An 18,506-nucleotide genomic window follows, 5' to 3' on the forward strand; every position below is an offset into this window, starting at 1 on the left:
AACATCATTAAAATGTCCATACTATCCAAAGCAACTTATAGATTCAATGCAATCCCCATTAAAATACCAACAGCATATTTCACAGACCTAGGACAAATTCTCCAAAAATGCATCTGGAATTTTAAAAAAGACCCCGAATAGCCACAGCAATCCTGAGAAAGAAGTACAAAGTTGGAGGGATCACAATACCAGGTATCAAGCTATATTACAAAGCCACTGTTCTCAAAACTGCCTGGTACTGGCACAAGAACAGTGGAACAGAACAGAGAACCCAGAAATAGCCCAAAGCCATTATGCTCAATTAATATTTGACAAAGGAGGCAAGAGCATACAATGGAGTCAAGATAGTCTCTTCAATAAATGGTGCTGGGAAAATTGGTCAAATACATGCCAAAAAAATGAAACTGGATCACCAACTTGCACCATATACAAAAATAAACTCAAAACTGCTAAAGGACTTAAATGTAAGACGAGAAAATCATAAAAATCTTAGAAGACTCCATAGGTAGCAAAATATCAGACATATGTCATAGCAATATCTTTACTGATACAGCTCCTAGGGCAATGGAAACTAAGGAGAAAATAAACAAATGGTATTACATCAAAATAAAAAGCTTCTGCACAGCAAAAGAAACCATCAACAAAACAAGAAAGCCCACTGCATGGGAGAACATATTTGCCAATGCTATCTCAGATAAGGGTTTAATCTCCAAAATTTACAGGGAACTCATACAACTTAACAAAAGGATGATAAATAATCCAATCAAAATGGGCAAAGGACCTAAATACACTTTTCGAAAGAGGACATACAGAAGGCCGAGAGACATATGAAAACATGCTCAAAGTCACTAATCATGTGAAAGATGCAAATCAAAACAACAATGAGGTACCATCTCACACCTGTCAGAATGGCTATCATCAACAAATCAACAAACGACAAGTGCTAGAGAGGATGCGGAGAAAAAGGAACCCTCTTGCACTGCTGGTGGGAATGCAGACTGGTGCAGCCACTGTGGAAAACAGTATGGAGTTTCCTCAAAGAGTTAAAAATGGAACTCCTATTTGACCCAGTAATCCCACTTCTAGGAATATATCCCAAGAAACCAGAAACACCAATCAGAAAGGATATATGCACCCATATGTTCATAGCAGCACAATTTACAATAGCTACGATTTGGAAACATCCTAAGTGCCCATCAACAGATGAGTGGATTCAAAAACAGTTGTACATCTACACAATGGAATACTACACTGCTATAAAAAAAAGGAACTTTTACCATTTGCAACAGCATGGATGGAACTGAAAAGCATTATGCTAAGCGGAATAAGCCCATCAAAGAAAGATAAATATGATATGATCTCACTCATAAGTGCGATCTAATGAACAACATAAACTGATGAACAAAAATAGATCCAGAGACAATGTAACACTGGACAGACCGTCCGACCTCAGAGAGAAGGTGGGGGAGAGGGGGGGTTGGAGATCAACCAAAGGACTTGTATGCATGGATATTAGCATAACTAATGGACACAGATATTGGGGAGGTGGGGGCTTGTCCTAGGGGGTGGGAGTGGCTGGGAGGGAGGTCAATCAGGGAAAAGGGAGACATATGTAATACTTTAAACAATTTTTAGAAAAGGAAATAAAAGAAAATCTCTCTGGACAGATCTTTTTACTGTACAAAATCAAGTATCTAATTTTTAAAAATTTTGGAGATCATTAATGACTAGGAAAACAAACATTCATATTTTGTTAGTAAAAATCTTCAGTACTATTAGCAAAATTGCATATACTCAAGTAAGGTTCAGGCATGAAGCTCCTCTGAGTTTGCCCCGTATCGTGTGGCTTGCAACCAAACTGGCAATGTCTGGGCAACCCACTGCATACTCCAAAGATAAGGAGAGAGGCTTCCACCTGATAGCCTGGGCCTACCACCTTTCCCACAGCAGGGAAGGAAAAGGAGCTGTTCCTCTCCCTCCCACCCTCTGCCTCCAGCTCTGGGTCAAAGTTCTTAATACCTCCAGTTTATACATTGTCTCATTCATGATATTGTGTTTGGCTGTTTGCTTTTTAGAGGACATGACTGCCTTGGAAGCAAACTATTAATCTGATTTTAGATCGTAGGCTTCAGAGATAACTGCAATCTGTGTGGTATGATTTGAAGAAGCCAGGGGGAAAAAAATTGTTTCCCCTCCAGATTCCTGAAATTCCACATTAGAATGAAAGGTGAGAGTGCAATGCCCAACTTGGAATGACCAGGACTGGGGACTCTCCCACAAATGTACCAGTGGAGAGAAGAAAGGCAGTAGGTGAGAAAAGGGGCCCATAAAAAAAGGAGGTTTGAGAAAACAAAATCAAACTCCACCTCACATTTTTGTTAGTGTGAGTTCTACTTGGCCTATTCCCAACACCTGGAACATAATAGGTCACAAATATTTGTTGAATGAATGAATTAACTCTTTCCTAGGTTTGAGGAAGCAGACCCTCCCCCACTCCCAAAAACAAACAAACAAACAAAGCATCTGAAAGAAACGACAAAAGAATCAGTTCTATGAATGGGATTAATTTACTCTCCTAGAATTCACTTGGGAATTGCGGGGGGGCGGGGAAATAAAGCAATTTTCCAGGACCCTCAGAAGCTCTCCTCCAGAGAGTATCCCCCTCCACAGGCACCAGAAATTGCCCCGGAGGCTGGAGCATCACAAAGGCTGATGCAAACCCCATATGCCAAACGTGCCATCTTCGACCTGGGGTTCCGGCCCATGAGAACTGTGGAGGAGGGATAGGTGGGGTGCTGGAGAGAGCCCTGGGCCAGGGGGTGCGGACCCAGCCCCGCAGCGCGCTCTCCCGCTCGGCTTGCAGTGCTAGGCTCAGCCCAAGCGCCTCCCTCAGCTCTCTCCTCCGCCCTCCTTCGCCCTCCCCCTTTCCCTCCCTTTCTCCTCCTCCTCCTCCTGCGGCTGCAGCCACTGCCAGACCTCGCCAGTTCAGACCCACGGGGCTGCCCTCCCCAGCACTCTCCCCTCGCTGCCCGCGTCCGGAGCGCTGCGCTGCCGCGCAGGTAGGAGCCCCCCGACGCGGGGGTCACACCATTGCGCCTAGTGCCCGCAGGGCTGCGCGCCGGCGAGTAAGTGGGGTAACCTGAGGGGTGCAGTGTACCCGAGAACTGACCCAGACTTTGCAGGATCTCTCAGGCAGAAAGGGAGGTGGAGGTGTGCGGTCTGGGAATGCGATTTGTCAGCATGTGCCGGTACCAGGGTGACATCTGTTTGCATGGGCATGTGTGTGCGCGCCAACAGTCATCAGACAGGGCTTTGCCCCTAAACGAGATTTTGAAATTTTCAGGGGCTAATGTGCGAGATTTAAGACGCACCTGGATTCCACAGGCGCTGGTAAAAACTGGAGCGCTGAGCAGCTCCAGGGATTGCCGCCTGTTAGCCTACTGTTGAGAAAAGGGACCTCACTTCACTGGGGGCGCCAGGCCCGCCACCCCGAAACTCAGGCTTCGGTGTGGTCCCCCGGTTCAGGCCTTAGGCAACCCCAGTCCTGAAGGTAGCGTGTCGGGGACCGAGAAACTAGCGAGGCACAAGGGAAGCAGACGCTCCTCCACACAACCTGGCGCTTTTAAACAAAGCCGCGCGCAGAGAACGGCGTGGAAATATCACTTTTGAGAGTTGGTGCTGGGGGATGTGAGAAGGAGCTCTTGAGGGGCAGGTATTCTAGAACTGGGAAGAGATTGCCAGGTTTTGTTGTGGTGTTTTGTTTAGTTTTACGTGTGAGGCCAAGGTAATTCATATTGGTTCGCAGGTATTTCTCTTGAGCTGTGCAAAGAACTCCACTAGCTGGAGGTGAACTTATAGGGAAAAGCCTTAACGTTCAAGGGGATAGGAGATTTGCTGTCCCACCTTCACTCTTGCTAATAAGTAATTAAATAAACAAATACCACCTCTTTTGAAATTAATTACCTCAATTCTTTTCCTTCTGCCTCATTCTGGAGCCTGTTGTGTAGGTGCAGTATGAAAGGTACGCTGTGTGTCTTTTGTATATGTTTAGCACAGCCGGATGGAGTGAAGTGAAATGTAACTCTGCAGCCCTGTTACAGACTTTGGTGCCTCCTTTGGCCACTGGAAGGTTGAGGAGGGGGTGGGGAGTTGAGAAAGTAGATTGAAGTTGGGTATCATGGAGCCTCTGCTTTTCCCCGCCCTCCTTCCTTACTTGTTACCTCACAGCTAAAGTTTTGTTATTTGCCCTGCAACTGATACTAAGCATCTCTTTGTCCTGTGTTTTCTTGGAGATTCACGATGTTGAAAGCCCTTTTCCTAACTATGCTGACTCTGGCGCTGGTCAAGTCACAGGACACTGAGGAAACCATCACATACACGGTAAGGGGTGATGGAATTTGAGATAAGTGCTGTTCAGCGGGATTCTGTGACACAAGGGAGACTTGATCCACTCTTGCCAGTGTATGTGAGCTGCACTCGCAGAGGGTAATAAACAATGCCTTAGCATGGTTCACGTTTGATTCCTTGTAAATTGCAGGTGGTCCTTTCTAAAGTTCATTTAGATTACCGATTGAGATACAGACTAAAATGTAATTAATGATCTGTGTAAGGCAAGAGAGAAAGAGAGAGAGAGAGAGAGAGAACCATTTTAAAATGAAAACCAAAGTAAGCTACATGTTTCCAACACATTCAATAAATTAATGGGTGTCAGGAATTGGAAAACCAGGATTCCTACATACATGCAGATGAAACCAAAACTGGCAGAGAAAGACTTTAGTCAAAATCAGTAAACATCAGAAAAGCACTTTGCCTCATGTATACATGTGACTTACGTTCTCAGGTAAGTGGCCTTTATTGACTTTATAAAGGCTGATATTCATTTATAGTATAACTGATAACTCATATAAATGCCCTTGCAATAAACTATATGTGTTACCAGGATGTGGAATTTGCTCAAGTGGTTTTGAAATGCATTGTGTGAAATTTGATTTTGCATTTTCTAATTAGCATATCTGATATTTCCAGATAATATCTGATTAATTAGTTAATTGCAAGGGTATGCATAACTAATGTTTACTAAAATATTGAAAATATCATCTGACCTCTCCCACTGCCAGGAGTGAATGTGGTGAGGACAGAGGGTGGTACTTACCTCACTTTTGATGAGTTTGCACCTCTGTTTTGTGTTCTTTACTCTTTAATCAGTGTTGTGAGGCAAATGACATTTGTCCTGAATCAGAATATGAAAAACACATTTTTTTACTTGTTTCCAATTTAAAATTAAGTAATCTTACTTAGAAAAATGTGAAATTTTTTTAAACAAAATTCTTAAAAGTGAGCTAATGTCAATTACTGATAATAAACATTATATCACTTTTTGGTACCATATTATCCCTAGAATGATAGTATTCATCTGGCAAATGTTCCTTGTTGTTGTTCAAATCAACTATCAATCAAATAGGGTTTAATATAAATATTTTGTTAACCTAATGGTAAATGTAATTGCTTCCTCTGCTGAAGATAAATAAAGCAAGAGAAATGAATACATGTGTTGTTTATCTTCTACTGAAAATGTTTTGTTATGCAGGCTAAATTAAACCTTCTTAGTTTAAGTTAGGTAGCTAACATTAAATTAGCTACCCACTTTCATATTCATCTAATAAAAGATTTTATAGCTTTTATAATTTCTTGTTTTATACTCCCTCCCCTTTGCTAATCACTAAATCTTATTCATCTTTAGCAGAGAAAGTTCCCTGAGGATTAAACACAATTGTTTTAAGATTACACACTAGGGTTCACTATTATGACAACAGATTTCCCAGATATGTCATCTTTTTTGTGCTAAGATTAGATCTATTCTCTTTTTTGACTTGTGTATGCCTAATGATTAGTGGTTGAAGAATAAGATGTAACTATTTTTAAGTATCCCACGGTGGAGACATTATCTCGTTTCATTCTCACAGCAAAGTGTAAGGTAAGTAGCATCATCTTCCCTCTGCTGGGAGTAGAACTGAAGGTCTGGGAGAGTATCTCACTTGCTTAAGGCTACAAAGCCAGCAAGTGGTTAGCTAAATTTACTCTAGGCTTGTATAATAGTAGATCCATATTAAAGGTACTGGAACTAAATACCTATAGCAAACTGAAGTTTTTTCTATTAACATGCAGATTATTTAAGTGAACTGTCATTTTTTGTGGCTTGAAAGAGGTACTTTTCAGAAGGATGGGCGCATATCCATAAGATAGCATTCCCCCTCCATATTAAAGATAGGGTGCATTCAGTTAGTTACTCACCAAGTATCTGCTATGTGCATAAGCAGTTCTCATTACTATCAAAAGAATTTAAGTTTATTTGTTTACTAAGAAAATCAGACCTTAACCTCAGGGATTTTACCCTGGGAAGATACTGTTAAAAAGCACAAAGTTCCTAAGCAAGTACAAATAATATTTTTATACAGGTTATACAAGTTGCTAAAGCAATAGAAAAGCAAGGAGGTAATTAATGTCAGTGGTGGAATATTGGAGGAGATAGAACTCTGTGCTGGTTCTTGAAGAAGTAATGACTTTGGATTAATCCAAAAAGGCTGAAGAGGCACTTGAATCAGGAAGAAAAGAAATTGGCATAATCAAAGTCTAGAAGTGTAAACAACTGAGACAATTCCAAGAGGTGACATGGTCAGATGGGCTGGAGCTGGGTATTAGGGAGAAACTGGAGATGATAATAATGAGAGATGAGAGATCTGCAGGCCACTGTGATCTCTTAGATCAGTGGTTCTCAACCTTCCTAATGCTACGACCCTTTAATACAGTTCCTCATGTTGTGGTGACCCCCAACCATAAAATTATTTTCATTGCTACTTCATAACTGTAATTTTGCTACTGTTATGAATCGTAATGTAAATATCTGATATGCAGGATGTATTTTCATTGTTACAAATTGAACATAATTAAAGCATAGTGATTAATCACAAAAACAATATGTAATTATATATGTGTTTTCCAGTGGGCTTAGGCGCCCCCTGTGAAAGGGTCGTTCGACCCCCAAAGGGGTCGCGACCCACAGGTTGAGAACCGCTGTCTTAGATGGAGTAACAACATAACCAAGAGAGCAAGAAAGATTGCCAGGGAGGCTGTTGTGCACCATGTAGAGATATGGAGATCTGTTAAGGAGCCTTGCCTGCTCATGAGGTCAGGAAGGCTTATACTAATTGGTAGATACAGAAATGGACACAAAGTCAACAGAACTTGAAGGAAAATAATTTGAAAAGTCAATACTGATGTCAAAATTGTAATCCTGACTCCCGAGAATGGTTGTAGTGCCTTTCTTGAACAATGTTTGGGAAACTTGGAAAAATTAGTTTGGGAGATAAAGTAAATTTAGTTTTTCCCAGCTAAGTTTCAGATATCAGTAAAATATCTACACTGACCTCTCTGTCTCCATTCAGCTATTTACTTGCCAAGCATCTGTTGTGTGCATAAGCAACTCTCAGCTCTATTAAAATAATTTATTTTTTTGTTTACTATACTTTTTCTCAATATTTCCTGACGCATCTTTCTTTTCTCAAGAAATAGCCTCTGCTAAGTGAAATAAGCCGGTCAGAGAAAGACAGATACCATATGATTTCACTTATATGTGGAATCTAATGAACAAAATAAACTAACAAACAAAATAGAAACAAATTCAGAGATACATAGAACAGACTGACAGCTGTTAGAGGGGAGGAGGTTGAGGAGAGGGGAAAAAAGGTGAAGGGATTAAGCAAAAAACAAAAAGCAAAAAAAACTCATAGAGAGACAACAGTATGGTGACTACCTGAGGAAAACGGAGGTAGAGGGAGGTAATAGAGGGTAAAGGAGGAATAAACCGTGTTAGAAGGAGACTTAACTTGAGGTGGTGAACACATAGTACAATATACAATGTATAGATGATGTTTTATAGAATTGTACACATAAAACTGATATAATTTTTAACTACTATCACCCCCAATAAATTCAATAAAAAGTAAAATAAAATAGAAGTAGCACCTAGATTATCTGTATCAGAATCATATGGGATGCTTGTTAGGAACTCAGATTCCAGGCCTCCTACCAGAATCCGATCTTTTGGGTGGAACCAGCACCTTGGTGATTCTTAACCATAATACAGTGTGCGATTCACTGACCTTCAGTAAGAATTCAGTTCCTGTCTGTCCCAAAGAAAGGTTTCCCAGATTTGGCCCTGTCTACCTCTCTAACCTTATCCCCACCCACCCAAGACTACTTGCAGCTCCATCCCCTCTTTAACAGTTTTACTCTTCTAAGTCCCCATTCACTTGTGGCCTCCCTCACAGAGTCTTTCCTTCCATCCTGTTGTGCCCACCATATCCCTGGGCAGAGTCCACAACTCCTACCTACATGTATACTTGTGTCATGGCACCTAACATCTTGTTCCAATTTGTCTACCTGTCTGTCTCCTCTTCTGGCCTATGAACTGCTTGAGGGCAGGGAAAAGGGCTTCATGATCTTCCCAGGGACTAGAATGGTTCAAGAAGGTACTTGATAGATGGTTCAGTAAGTGAACCAGAGGACCTGTGGGAACTGAAACTAGGAGGCAGGCCAGGGTGTGAGAGGGAGGCTCTGAACCTAGCTGAATGGGAATGATAAGGAACACCAGGTGCTGGGATGCTTTGGAGAAAGAAGAGAAGAGTCAAGGGCTGAAAAAAAGAACTCAGTTGGATTTTTTTTTTGGGGGGGGGGATTTACAATGTGGAAGAAGCAGCAAATAAAGCAAAAAAGACCAGAGCAGTCAGAGAGATTGGAAATTAGTATCAAGACAGGGAAGAATTCCAAGAAGATGGTTATGGGTGATTATATCAAACACAACAGTAGAGTTGAGGCAGCTGATGATTGGGAAGGGATGCCTCAAGCGGGACAATGCATAGATTTGTCTTTTAAAAAAAAGAAAGAAAAGAAAAGAAAAGCTAGAGAATGTTAAACTACCCATCTCATCATCTATCTAGGAAGCTAGTGCAAAGATTGTTGCCATAAGAATGACACTTTTAGAGTGACTTCCTAGGGACTGGATACACCAACTAACTGTCTCCTGGCCCCATCTTGATGTTTTCTTCACAGCAATGCACAGATGGATATGAGTGGGATCCTGTAAGACAGCAATGCAAAGGTGAGCCAACTTCAAAGACTTCCCATCTGAACATAGCTTTCTGTGTCACTCTTCATCTTATGTCACTCTTCCTGTACTGTTTGTATTATACCAAAAAATAGATGAGCATATATGTACATGTTCAGTTTTCCCCCTAAGAAGATTCCTGACTTATTTTATTATTCACCACAGATATTGATGAATGTGACATTGTCTCAGATGCCTGCAAAGGTGGAATGAAATGCGTCAACCACTATGGAGGATACCTCTGCCTTCCTAAAACAGCCCAGATTATTGTCAATAATGAACAACCTCAGCAAGAAACACCAGCAGCCGAAACTGTGGGTGCAGCTGCAAATGCAGTTGCAACCTCGGGTGCAGCTGGGGGTGTAGCAGCCAGTGGCATGGCATCCAGTGGAGTGGTGCCTGGGACTGGTTATGTTGCCAGTGCTGCTGCAGTTGCAGGTCCAGAAGTGCAGACTGGCCGAAATAACTTTGTTATCCGGCGGAACCCAGCTGACCCTCAGCGCATTCCCTCCAACCCTTCTCACAGGATCCAGTGTGCAACAGGCTATGAGCAGAGTGAGCATAACATCTGCCAAGGTAAGCGTGACTTCTTTTACTAACAAATAGGTTCTTGCCCAAGTGCACCACGTGGTGAAAATAACAACTCACACATTTTCACCACGTGACAGCTTCTCACAGGTGCCAGACACTGTGCTAAATGCTTTGCCTGCGATAATCCTAAAAGGTAGTTGCTGCCCTCATAGTCGTCATTTTACAAATGAGGACTCAGAGAGGTCACCAGTGGTTCTCAACTTTAGCTGCACACATTTAGAGTCACTTGGGAGCCTTTAAAACTCCTCTACGTTCAAGTCACACCCCAGCCCAATTCAATAACAATCTCAGGCATCAGTATTTTTTAAAGCTCCTCACGTGGTTCCAGCATGCAGTCACACAGAAAACCCAGGGTCACACAGATGGTGAGTGCAGAGCCAGCCTTGAGACCTGGCAGACAGGGCCAGAGTTACAGCTGTCAGAAGGAGCAGTCAGGTTATCCATGGGAATTTGACATTGTTCTGCCAAGCTACTCCATACTAGTAAATATCCCCCTTTGGGTTCTCAAGTTTTCTTTTCATTGAACTTACCACTGACATTTTTTCCTTATTATGGGATAAAGAAATGGGGCTCCTGCTTCTCAGTACCATTTTCCCCACTCTTACTCACATGTCTTTTAAAGCTCTCATTTGAACACATTTTGCATATGAAATGGCAACATCTGTCTGGGTTTTTCTGTTTATTGTCACAAAGAGTACACATCGCTGTGTATTCTAGAAACAGCTGTAGACTCATGCTAGCAAAGCAATAAGAATCTTGGGCTTTGAAGACACATAGGATAGTAGCTAACTGGACTGTGCTAAGGGATTGTTTCCCTCTTCCTACTTGACAAACCCTTTCAGATCTGCTTGATGTGGAGATGGTGTTACTGAGCTAGGCCACAGGAGTCCCAGACTCCTTTTTCATTGCAGGGCTGACTGAGTAGACCTCGTATTACATCATAAATGCCTGGGACACATTGGTCAATGGAAAGGGCCAGGAGTTCTTACCTTCTACCTCCTCACGAGTGAGGAAGAGAGCACCTTCCTCCCTCAATACTGTGGAGTTCAATTGGGATCACCTAGCTGCTGCATTAAGTGAAAAAAGCATCTTCTGGTCTCCTGGGATGCTGCCCCTCATTCGCCAGTGTTGAGTTTTATCTCTTATATAAGAGGTAGTAGATTTTAAATGGAAATCTATCATGTTCTGACTTTTATTATTTTACTAGGGGCCCAGTGCACGAATTCGTGCACCTTAACAGGAACTGTGGGCCACGAGGCTGCAGTGGGCACAGGGGCAGGTCTCGGCCCATCCTCTGCACCCCTGCCCGGCCCCTCCCACCTCAGCCCCCAGTCCCCTGTCTGCCAGCAGCCCCATTCCCACCACCTTCGCTCCCACACGCTGACAGTGCCGGCCCTACTCGCACCTGCTGACGGTGCAGAGCAATTGGGGCCGGCACCAGCAGTAGGTGCGAGCAGTGGCTCCAGCGCTGGAAGCAGGTGTGAGTGGGGCTGTCGCTGGCAGCAGGTGCGAGCAGTGGCTGCTGGCCCGATTGCCCCTCAGGAGCAGGGGGAGGTGGAGAAGCCCTGAGGGGTGATCAGGGGTGTAGCCGCTGCTCACACCTGCTGATGGCGCTGAGCAATCAGGGCCAGCGCCAGGCGCTGGCAACAGGTGCGAGCAGCAGCTCAGGTGCTGGCAGCAGGTGCAAGCGGGGCTGGCGCCGGCAGCAGGTGTGAGTGCCTGGCGGGACTGCGGCACGCAGAAACAAAGAATTTTCAGTAACCACCAGAGGCTCGCCCCGATGACAGTGACCAGCACCCTGCCTTGGTCTGGCGCCCTTGCTCACCTGCTCCACCATCCCACCGCGGCTGATGCCTGCCATGTTCCGCACTCTGCCACCTGCTGCTGACGCCTGTCATGTTCTGCACTCACACCCTGGTGGTCAGCGCACATCATAGCGACCAGTTGTTCGGTTGTTCAATTGTTCCACCATTCGGTCTATTTGCATATTAGCGTTTTATATATATAGATATTTTGTGTTCAAGTTTTAAGTACCCCACAACAAGAGCTGTGATGGTGTCACTTTCCAGAGAGCCCATCGTATGAACATCTGTTTTGTGTTACTGTCATGAGTCAGAATTCAAATATTGATGATGAATGCCTCAGCATCTGCTTAATATTCTGATATTTAGTTTAGGATTATGTCAAGGAGATAACCTCATGAGGTTATGTGTGTGTGTGTGTGTGTGTGTGTGTGTGTGTGTGTGTTTGAGTGAATATTGGTTTTAAAAATACCTGTGTCTATTTAAGATATCACTTTTACTTGTTATTGAAATATATAATTATATTAGAAGGTTTGGTGATATTTTTCCTAAAACGGAAATGTTTTTCTGAAATGTTTTAAGTATGACTTTTATATGCTGAATTATTTTTTATACTTCAGATGTATATTTCACTGGTACTTAGGAGAAAAAAACACACAAATAAATGAAGGGTTATTTCCTAAAGTAGTTTATAGTCCATCATTGACAATTGTGGTTGAATTAAAAAATGATACCTATAACCAAATGAATAAGTTCTAGAATAAAATATATTCAGAACTTACAACATTCATTGGTTACAGTAGAAACTGTATAATAATATGTGAATAATAAAAATGATATCTTTTCTTTAAAAAAATCGAGCCTAATCCAACCAGTGTGGCTCAGTGGTTGAGCATCAACCCATGAACCAGGAGGTCACGGTTCGATTCTGGGTCAGGGCACATGCCCAGGTTGCAGGCTCAATCCCCAGTGGGGGGCATGCAGGAGGCAGCCAGTCAATGATTCTCTCTCATCATTGATGTTTCTATCTCTCTTTCCCTCTCCCATCCTCTCTGAAATTAATGAAAACATATTTTTTAAAAAGATTTAGGCTATCTTACAAAGAAGTTACTTTTCACATATTAAAACATTTATAATTCTTACTTCTTTGGGAAATTTGTATAGTGATAAGCTAAAACTATTAAATGCCTTTCTTATGGTAGATGCTATATAATTATTGGTTGTACACAGGGTATTTCCCAAACTATTCTGCATAATTCAACCAATTTCTACAACTTGGGATTGAGGGGGTGGGGGAGATCTGTATAATTAGAAGCAGGGTTAAAAGGTTTTTGGCTGACTTACAACTTAAGTTGGATTTTCCAACCTCACAGATTTTACAAAGTGCCCACAAATGTGGATTTACTTAATTGTTGATAAAAGGGGGTTATTTCATATGATAACAACAGGATAATCTGTCTAGGGAATCTGACTAACAAGTCGAGTCACACTTATGCTCGTTTATTATTGAGCTAATCAAACATGCAGTCCAGCTTCTTCTAATTGCCTACAGATGTATGACATTCTCATTTCAGGCCAGCAACACAAAATAATGTTTTATAACCGATGTGAAATAGTGGGGATCTCTGCTTAAAACAATAATGTGGACCTCTATTACTGACATCATTGTGGAGTTTGAGGAGTCTTCTGTTTTAATAAAGATCTCCACTCCCTTATAAATGATGCGTACCTATGCCCTTTAATCCAAATACATTTACCTTGGTCGCTGGATTAGAATAAATGAATGCCTCCAGATGAGTCATATTTGTATTAAAATTATTTCTTTTTTCCACATATATTTTTCAACAGGTACAATTTATCATGACATAACTTAAAGTTGAGGACATCTTTATGTAATGTCTGAAATCTGTACTGTTTCAGCGTTAAAGTCAATTGTGCCTTTGAATGCACTATTACCAATCATAGGTGGCACCTAATAATTTAAATAGCACCAGATATTTTTAAATACATTCTATTTTATAAATATATATTTAACCAGCTGTCTATGTTTTAATATTTCGTGAAAACATGTTCCTTTTATTCCTTTTCTTAAAATTTTCCAGAGTTTTTAAATTTTGTGCAAAAACAAGGAGTTTGAAATGCAACATAACATCCAAATATCAATTGATATGAACAGGTTTTTTTTCATGTAATTTTTGTCAATCAATGATAATGCTGGGGGAACTATTCCAATTTCAAATGACAGGTGGCAGCTCTATAATTACATGAAGATCATGTCATTGTTACATACCTGGAGTCTTGGATAAGTAAAGTTTTATAAATTAATAGTTTCTCCATGTGCTATCATCTGCCTCAAAGACAACAGATATTCATCTCCTCCAAAGAGAGCTGGACCTTTGATGACTCACTTTATTTTTCTTCATCTTAAGTGCATAGTCTCTATGTAATCTTCCTCAAAGGAGATGGAGTTAGAAATCACTAGTTCAAGTTGAGAAAGGATTTTGAATCATATACAACTTTCTAAGAGTCCCATTCTTGTAGGAAAAAAAAAGCATTTGGGAACTGACAAGAGAAGACATCGATTGCCCAATTTGAAGGAATTTGTTTACATAATTGAACTTTTGAAAAATTAAACATAGGATATTTTGTATAACTAGTAATTAATCGACTACTAAACTTATTGAGGATTTATAGGTATCATTACTAACCTGCTAAAGAAACTGCTCCATCAAAAACTGAACTTGCCCAGCCAGTGTCTCTCAGTGGTTGAGCGTCAACCTATGAACCAGGAGGTCACGGTTTGATTCCCAGTCAGGGCAACATGCCTGGGTTGCAGGCTTGACCCCCAGTGGGTGGTGTGCAGGAGGCAGCTGATCAATGATTCTCTTTCATCACTGATGTTTCCTCTTCCTTCTTCTCTGAAATCAATAAAAATTTTTTTAAAAAAAATAACTCACTACAAATGCTTAATGAAACTGATTATGGACCAAATCCAGAATGCAGTTCCTGGCTTGTATTATATAAGGTGAAAACATACCGTAGAGTTTCCAACTATCCCTGTCTACCCGAGACTGTTCTGTTTTGAAAACAGAAAGCCCCACAACCCTGGAAATGCCTCAGTCCTGGGCAAATGGGATAGCTGATCACCCCAGCACACCCCCAATAATCAAATCTCCTATACTTCACAGACAAGAGTGAGAAAGTCCCAATATTACAGCCTTTTTTGTTTAGGTTAAGGTATTGTTTGTCCAATGGGACTGTTTTTTTAAGTTTGTTTTAAACTTTCAAAAACTAAACCTCATTTATTTTTATGCTGGACAGAGCCTTTCTTTTCCCACTTGCCAATCTATCCATGAGCTGTTTCCACATTGTTCTAGATCACATGTGTAGGATACCTAGACATCAGTACCTACATACTTAGATACATGTCACACAGCAGTTAGCTCATCTTACCACATTACTGCAGGGGAAAAATTTATCACATAATTAAATACCATGCTTCAATTAATTTTCCCCCAAATGTTTACTTTTAAAATTTTTAACTATGTTTTCAATTATTTTATTTTGTTTTTATCTTTATCATCTAAGACACAGAAGCAATTAAAAACCTAAAAAGGAAAAAAAATGCCTTTTAGAACAAAAATTATACTCATGGTTAAAAAACTACCTCTTGGGGACCATCTATTATCTTCCACACATTTCTTCATAAAACATAAGGATAACTAAAATACTATTTTGAAAAAAAAGTTATTCTCTATACATCCACTTTAAAAAAGAGAAACTTGAACTAACATATACAGATTCTCAGATGCTAGGAACATCTTTCTTTTACTTCTTTCATTTAAAACTTCAATGATCTCATATCCAGAAGAGGATTTGTAAATTATAGTGCAACTAATTGGCTCAGCATACCTTGCATTGTCATTGCCAAACAACTTCCAAATGCTACCCTTTTGTTGATCCTCACTAATGTCATTAGAATCTCTGGTTGCTTTTGTTAGTTTGTGAGGAAATGTTTAATTTTTGTTACATATAATTATGCAGTCTCCTCCCAAAGAGCTTTGATCTCAGAAAATAGATATTTTGCAAGAGGAACACTATAATCAAGTCAATTATGATATTAACAGAAAATAAATACTTCAAGCAGAAAGTAAAATGGGTATTTAGCCTGCTTACAGTTCTTTGTTGTTTTTAATTGTTAATTACCTTTGAGTACCTGAAAATTCTCTAAAGCCCATCAACAGATAGGAGTTAAGTTTATAGGGAAAGCTTGATTCCTTTTTAAATAAGTTGATGTGGTGTAATAGAAATGATTGATTTCCTCCTGAAAAATCTAGCAATGTTTCATAACTTACCAAATATTGTAGTCATTGAATTTTTAATTAACTTAAGACTCATTTTTAATCTACATTTGTGAACACTATGTACAGGAATCTGATTCATGCAAGTCAGAAGGTATCCTTAAAATTCCTTCATAAAAAAATGAATGACAGTTATTTGAGATGGAAGAATGGAAGAGATCAGTGTGATTACTCTTCCACGAAAGATTATTCCATATAACCACCTAACTCAATGATTCCCTAAGTGTGGTCTCAAACTAGAAGCATCATCCGGTAACTTATAAATGCAAAAACTCCTGGGCCACATCAGACCTACTGAATCTGGTTAGGACTCTATCCCTAAACCAAGGACATAGTAAGTGCAATCTAGAGGAAAAGGCAAAGAAGGAAAATGAGATCTTACACCTCTCTATAAAACCTGCAAATGTGAAATACTATAACTGCCCTTAAATTGTCAGTAGGTAAAACTCTAAGCTATGTTATGGGTATGGTAATATGATTGGTGTAAAGAGATATCTATCCCCTCCATAGGCAGACTGTTTATGCTCATGGCATAAACTTGTGAGATGAGGCAATGCTGTTTGGAGGTTCAGTTCATGAGTAACAAAAGAGGAGGTTGACTCTGACTGTGTTTAAAGCATTTTTTGGTTATCAAAATACCATCTGCACAGCTGACATTCCATTCTATTTAGACTCTATGAATATCATCAGATACTAGAAGAATATTCACATAAGTATCTTTTCAACTTAAACTTAATCAAAGATTTACTTCCCACCAAAGACAAGAAGATTCTTGTTAAAATTAGTTAACACTTAATCTATGAAATGAATTTCCCCTCCTCATAGAAACAAAAAGAAGCAGATTAGAGTAGAATTGTAAGCCTGGGTGACTTCAGGAATGTGCACTGGTACTAGCTCATTATTTCTTTCTCCAACAGAAAGTCTCCGACTCTCTTCTCTGAAATCAACAAGTTGCCCCATTTGTAAAGATTGCCTTTGCACTTGTTGAATTACTGGCACAATTTTATTCTTTGAAACCAGAGTAAACAAAATTTGCCACAAATGCGTTTGATTTTGCATGAATGTACAAATAAGTAACTCACGCCACATCTGAAATTCATTAGCCTTCTTCATTTTCCAGGAGGTAACTGCAAATTGCGCACTCAAAAATAAAACTGATCAAGAAAACTGCATTCAAATATTGGCACAAGAAAACAGCTATCATTGCAAGCATTTACCCACAATTGCAGGCTTTCAGCTTGAACCTAAATGATTTGTAAACATTTAATAAAGAAATGAAGAAATTACATGAAAGGAAGGCTGAGTGCTAGGATACTGGCAGCAGCATGGATGGCTTATTGCCATCAATTTCATATGACCACAGATTAAAAGAAGGGAGACATAGTGAATCAATGTTATGTAAATGTGTACTAAATAGGGTAAAAATTTGAGATTGGGGCTAATTCAAATTCTAAAACTTGAACTACCTTTAAAATAATTGTACATCTGTACTAGTCAAGGGTAACCAGGCAATACTGCAAGTGAAGTTGATCAAACAGAATACAAAACCATTCAGTTAGTGTTCAATAAATTTGATCAAGTTTGAGAACCACTTTCTGTTGCAAGGCACTTTGATAGAATCAAAGTAGAAAGAAGGAGTAGTCATAATCCTTATGGAACTTTGCATCATTGACCCATGAGTTAGCAAATAACAATAAAAGAAATGAATAGTTCAATAAAGTAAAGACATGGTACATCACAAGAAGTACATAACAAATTGCCAAAAAAGAGAAGTAAAACAGTGTGTGACACAAGTCACCTTACAATTTACTAAAATCCATATTTGGACAGAAAAAAAACCCCACATATGTCCCCAGAAATGTGGTCAAGAGCAAAAGTCTGGTTCCTCCCTAGAATGGCCCATTTAGGAGAGGATGATAAGGGGAAATTGGAAGGTCTGATGAGGAAACTGGGGTCCAAATAGCAGAGGAAGTAACCATCGTGTAGCCAAGCAGAACAACACAAAGCAGCATTGTGTCCAAGTTCCGTATGTCTTAATAGTGGTTTCCCAGGAAAGTCCCCCCAGAAGCAGTGTGCTGCTCATAGGAATGCTAACAAAGCAAAGGTGGGGTAGGCGAGGGAGACCGAATCAGAAAGTACACATGATACGGAGCCACTGCACAGAAAACATCTATTACGAGTTCCATCTTCAGTAACTCCCCAACAAAACACTAGGGTGTTCCACCAGCTCTGTCTAAATATTTTCTCAAATTGTGTCCCATTTTACTTATTAATGAATAGGCACTAAGCAAATGTTTGGTGTGTATATGTATATGTATGTGTGTTTGAATAAATGAATGGTTTTTATTCATTTTTTAATCTTCAGCCAAGGATATGTTTATGGATTTTAGAGAGAGGGGAAGGAAGAGAGAGAGACATAAATTGGTTGCCTATCACATGCTCTGACCTAGGTATGTGCTTTGATTGGGAATCAAACCCTCCCAAGACCTTTTGGTGACACTGCAACCAACTGAGCCACCCAGCCAGAACATGAATAAATGAATGGTTTTTAATCATCAGAAAATGCAGGCTTAGAGTTCACTGTGAGTT

The 18,506-nt window shown here is 40.3% G+C and overlaps 1 protein-coding gene across 2 annotated transcripts in view; it reads left to right on the forward strand.

Moving 5' to 3' along the window:
* Window positions 1–2,944: 2,944 nt before the first annotated feature.
* Window positions 2,945–18,506, forward strand: part of EFEMP1 (EGF containing fibulin-like extracellular matrix protein 1) — a 64,303-nt gene continuing 48,741 nt past the window's right edge. The window contains exons 1-4 of one of the 2 annotated variants that reach the window (XM_005884589.2): window positions 2,945–3,125; window positions 4,293–4,380; window positions 9,109–9,157; window positions 9,329–9,739. In XM_005884589.2, coding sequence (XP_005884651.1) covers window positions 4,300–4,380; window positions 9,109–9,157; window positions 9,329–9,739 — 541 coding nt within the window. In that variant the 5' untranslated portion in view covers window positions 2,945–3,125; window positions 4,293–4,299. The remainder of the gene's footprint in view (window positions 3,126–4,292; window positions 4,381–9,108; window positions 9,158–9,328; window positions 9,740–18,506) is intronic. The other variant, XM_005884590.2, reaches the window with a different exon arrangement.

This window comes from Myotis brandtii, unplaced genomic scaffold (genome assembly GCF_000412655.1).
Source record: "Myotis brandtii unplaced genomic scaffold, ASM41265v1 scaffold84, whole genome shotgun sequence".
NCBI lineage: Eukaryota > Metazoa > Chordata > Mammalia > Chiroptera > Vespertilionidae > Myotis > Myotis brandtii.